This window comes from Ischnura elegans, chromosome 7, assembly GCF_921293095.1.
Source record: "Ischnura elegans chromosome 7, ioIscEleg1.1, whole genome shotgun sequence".
Classification (NCBI taxonomy): domain Eukaryota; kingdom Metazoa; phylum Arthropoda; class Insecta; order Odonata; family Coenagrionidae; genus Ischnura; species Ischnura elegans.
Window position 1 is genome coordinate 89,321,002 of NC_060252.1, and position 5,190 is coordinate 89,326,191.

The 5,190-nt window shown below is 40.1% G+C and overlaps 1 protein-coding gene across 1 annotated transcript; it reads right to left on the reverse strand.

Moving 5' to 3' along the window:
• Positions 1 to 1,365: 1,365 nt before the first annotated feature.
• Positions 1,366 to 4,744, reverse strand: LOC124162397. Its single transcript, XM_046538921.1, has 2 exons — positions 4,612 to 4,744; positions 1,366 to 3,065 (listed from the first exon to the last, which is right to left on the reverse strand). The coding sequence occupies exon 2, from the start codon at positions 3,047 to 3,049 to the stop codon at positions 2,360 to 2,362; it is 690 nt and encodes a 229-aa protein (XP_046394877.1). The 5' UTR covers positions 3,050 to 3,065; positions 4,612 to 4,744; the 3' UTR covers positions 1,366 to 2,359.
• Positions 4,745 to 5,190: the final 446 nt, after the last annotated feature.

Below are 5,190 nucleotides of genomic sequence, written 5' to 3' on the forward strand. Positions count from 1 at the left end.
AGGAATATGCTTCAGGGGGAGATATTTACTAATGAGAAGTAAATGTAAATAAAAATCCCAATTCCTTTTGCATTATTACGTATTTGAAGTGAAGGTGTCCTAAATGTATGCCCCATGCTATTAAGTAACAATTAAAGATACATCATCTTCTGTGGATATATTTGAAGTAGTAGGAAACTAGTATGAACTTCAAAAGAAAATATTTCAAGGCATTTCTTTCTCTACCTGTAAAAATTTTAAATGAAACTTTAGATTTTTATTTTTTCTTGCTAAAATTTACACAGAAAAAAAATAATTCACGATAAAAAATGAAGTTTATCAACAGTGTAATTGTTGTATTCAGGTTATTCAAAACTGGTTGACATTTATTTATGTATATTTTATTATGTACACAAAATGTATTTAATATCATTTCAAATCCTTATCCGTGCTCATCATTATCGAGATTTAAAAATGCCATCCACGTCGGAATAACCTGATACATAATAGAAAAAGAAGAGTTAATGGACTGCATTTTTTTATCGTATTTTTATGAATAAGTTAGAGGAATTATTTAAAATTTTCAATTTTTGAGTTTGAATCGTCCGTAATGGATCTCTCTTTATGTGGCGAATTATGATGGAAGTTTTTTCTGCATGTCTATCACCAGGTTCATGGACATCTTTCCCTCGGCATGACTGCAGGAAGTGATATACTATCAAAACATTTGCAGAAAAATTGGACTATGACCAGATGGAAAACACGTGGAGCACCACTCATTCTTCTATGGAGGATTAATCTTCGAAAAGTATGTAAAAGCCACAATAATTCCATTTTCTCCGGCAGTACGCTCAAGACGTATTGAATTTCAAAAACTGACTTGAGATATACAAACATGCACTAAAAGAAAAAAGGAAAAGAATGGGCTAGCATTGTGGGTGTGGGAAAGAATAATTTTGATGACATGGGCGTAAGGGAAAAGATAACTATGACGTTCTTGACATTATTGGCGAGGTGAGGAAATTGCTAGGAGTATAATTAGGAGGCAGAGGGTTGGGATGAATAGAGTCATATGTAGAAAACTATACAGAAAACCTCGTTCGCTGGATGAATGTTTGGAAAGAGGGAATGTGATAGGAAAAGAACATGGTTCACTGAAAGGTACTACGTTGGTCCTACAGCAAATGTAAGCAAAATTTTTCATTTGGATGGAGAACAGACCGGGAAGACTCGTAAAATACTCCATTTGAACCTACCTTCTTCTGTAGTTGACTAAAAAATCAAATAATTAACAATTAGGTAACGGTAGAGACAGTAAAAATCCATTATTTCTATTTAAACAGCATTTTTACCATAATTTTGCCAACTGAAAAAAAAATCCAATGATAAAATTATAAAGTTTTATTCAATACTTTATTTAAAATTTCCAGCAAATATTTCATTATCATAGAGAGATGACGAATGCCAGTGTCTGATTATGTTGTGAAAACTCGGTATTCGTCATAACAAGCAAATTTCTTTTATCAATGGAGAGGACAAAAAGAAATAATTTAAGAACATTTTTTTGCATACATTTTCACTTAAGTTAAACATTTTCATAATTTATGTGTGAAAACATGCAAAATGTTGACAACTCTCATCTCCTCTAAATCATATCATATTCCACCATGCACACGCAGCTTGCAAATCAGAGCACGGAGAGATGACTTCACGCTAAAGGCGTACCCACTTAGATGTCATTGTGCTGTCAAATAGATGCAGGCTGCAGAGTTTACAGAGATCAATTTTCAAGGACAAGGATATCACAACCTCATTTAAGCCGTAGGACATTGCAAAAAGCAACGAAATAAGGTTCAAATGGCGTACCTATCCGTATTGCTTGGCGAAAGGTTCCAAAGTGGGATTTTTCTTGCAAAAAATGGCAATACTGGCGGTATCCTGAATCTTTGTTGCCTGCTTTATATTGATACCACCACGAACGAAAGAAATGGACCCTCTACAATATTTACGGAACATATGAGAGATACACTCCCTATTCTCTGGTTCAGCTAGGTTCACTTATTGATGCCATTATGCTATAAAATAGATTCAGACTGCAGAATTTACATAGATCAATTTTCAAGGACATGGATGTGTGACAACTTCATTTTACCCTGAGGCCAATGTCAAAATGGGGTCCGGAATTCCATACCTTTCATTATTATAACCTGGCGGAGGTCAAAAAGTGGGATTTTTCCTGCGAAAAGTGCCATTAGGCTATACCGGCATTATCCTGAATCTTTACTGTCTGTTTAGCACTAACACCACCACGAACAAAATAAATGGGACCTCTACAACTTCTACGGCACGCACGCTCTCTGGTCCTGCTAGGTTCAGTCAGTTACTTCCCCGGGCGACACCTGCGTCCGTTGTCCTCGCAGGGAACTGAAGAAGCGGTGGTTTGCCTGTCGATGACCACTGGTGAAAGACAGTAATGCGTCACGTATTGAAACCTGACCACGCCGGATCCGTTAGCCCGACCGGAACGGGCCGTGGATCCAGATTTCCGGAACGTAAATTCACACTTGAAGTCGATATCGTCCGGCCTTCTCACTGACACCCGCACGTCCTTCACCGAGGTCATGCTCAACGTGGGCATCGCAGTATCTTGCCCGGACCCTCCGCTGCAGCTGAAACTGACGAATGGTAGACTGAGCACCGACCCGGCCGAAGCGTTCGATTTCTTGAAACTGGCCGTACAGGAAACACCCTTCCTCTTCGGATCCGGATAGTCCAGGTCGAAATCGTACACGTCAGGGGCGGACCTCTCCTTCCATTGTTTGCTGCCATAGAAACGCCTCATGTCGCAGAAGAAGTCGTCTGGCGACCGTCCGTCTGTGCAGAAAATGTCCGGTTTCTGCTCAGGCGGAATTGCTGGAGGTGGTGCCCGGATTGGGTACTTCTTCGTGTGAGGAGGCGTCGGACCCCGGACTGGGCTCATGTCTAGACGGATGAAGTCCGTGTTGGCCATTGAACTTACGCAGCATGACGCCAGTACTGTTAACAGTAACCATGGGATCAGGAACGACATCCTGAATGTTTTGTATCTAGGAAAGAAGAAAGAGAAACATTAGAAGTGAAATTAATATCAGTAGAGTGTGACTACGCGCTGTCCTGGTAATAAATTTAAAGCATTTTAGTATACATTGACAAATTCAAAGTTCTTCGTTAAAATTCTTCGTGAACAAAAGAGAAGAACAATTTTAACAGGGGCAACGGCCTTTAAAAAAAAGTCGTAATACATGGCAACCCGTAATTCTGGAAAACACTCAAGAACCTACTCCAACCTACCGCTCCCAACCCCCTTCACCCCCCCCCCCCCCAGATACAGATACCTATATGTATGAAGAAAAATTTCTGCTTCATCAGACTCCATTGAAAAAGGAACAAGCATCGGTCGGGAAACGTTGGGGCCACCCGAAAATTGACACGGCGACATAGCCCAAAAGCTTTTTAACTAACACATTCAAAGTTATCTAATCACTTTTTATGATAAGATAGGGTAGAAGCGATGTTGGACAATGTAGTGGGTTGAGCTTTGGCTATTTATAAAAGGATTCGGGTTAGAATGAAGGAGGAGTGCTTGAAGACACTCAAACAACAATTTTAGCCAAGGTAAGAATTATTCGCTGCCCTATTGCTTAATACGGGATGAGCTTTACACTCATCCAGCTGATCCAACCTTCGGAGGAAAGATTTAACTATTTTTAGTGGGATGAAAAACAATTGTATATTTAATATACCTACGCACTTATTTCAGAGTTATAGAGCGTGAAATTATAAGGGTAGAACCGTCCTCTTCTGATCCTCTGAGTCCTGGGCTGAAATGAGGGTTAAGTCTCTGGAATAACACAAACATTAGGTGCCCAAAGTGAACGGTAGCCACAGAAAATTAACTTGCCCGATCTTCGTTTGTTCTTCGATCGATCTTTGTTTCGAGTTGCCCGATTCCTTTGGAAGGAGGTATTTTTTCGCCTGTGGCTTGATCCGAGATGAACTCTACTCTCGCCTATCTGGCCCAACCTTTATTTAAAAATAAGAACTACTTTTACGCACAACATTTTGGGCACCTAATAATTGGGAAATTTTCTACTGGATATCATCAGCCAATTGAAAACTTTTCATATTTAGTGTGAAATTGGAGATCGTGGCAATGTAATGGGTAGAGTGCTTCGCTGCTCATCTAAGGGCTCTCAATTTAAGAGAGAGCTAAGGCTGCCGACACTTTTTAGAAAGATTCTTGACGCAAGAAAAGTATTAAGCCTGCTAACCCGAGTCCGATTCCATCTTTAGTCATAGGCTAAATCCGTGTAATCACAGTCCTCACCTGTCCAAATGAACCTTGGCGTTTAGGCAAAATTCCTACTCGTAACTAGATGGTAGCATATTAATTGGGCAAGTTACTACTACCATCATCTTAATTATATCACATAATTGCATTTAAAATAGAAAGGATGTTGCTCGGGTACACTCATCCAATAATCCTCCTCGTTAGAGACGGCTCAAGGAATTGCCCCCCCCCCCCCTCCCCTTTCAATTAATAAGAAATATTCACGTACATGTCTCATAATCCGGGGTGAGCTCTACACTTACCTATCAAAATCGAACTTCTAGTTGGAGCAGTGAGTGAGTGAGAAGTAAAATATTCGGCAGCTTCCTTCCTTAGCTATCGGATCAGTTGGTATTCTGACGAATCCTTGGCGAGCACTGGGAAACGGAGCAAGGATGGACGTCGTAATATAAAGCTGGAAAAGAAAATAAAATAAAAGCTATCGCTTTCTTCCGCCACGAATAGGAGCGTGCTTTGCAAATCCAGGAGGATGAGGAAGGAAAAGGTAACCTTGGAGCCGGCATCAATCACCTCCGTAGCGGCCCCGTTCCCATCACGACCTGAATTCAAGTTCATTTGACGTAATGACCGGCTGAGGCGTACGAGAAAGAAGACTCTGGGGCTCAATGATGCGGAAACTTTTTCGTTTCGAGACCTCATTAAAATCCATCAGCTTTTAAAACTTCTGCGTGCCATGGAAGTAATTTTTACGTCCTGGAAATCTCTCTGAAGATTGCCAAGGATATAATATTACATGTGATTATACATTTTTCTGATTTCCTTGATGAAATAAATAGTTCAAATTGGACATAATGAAGAACTTATAATGCATTTGGTGGCAG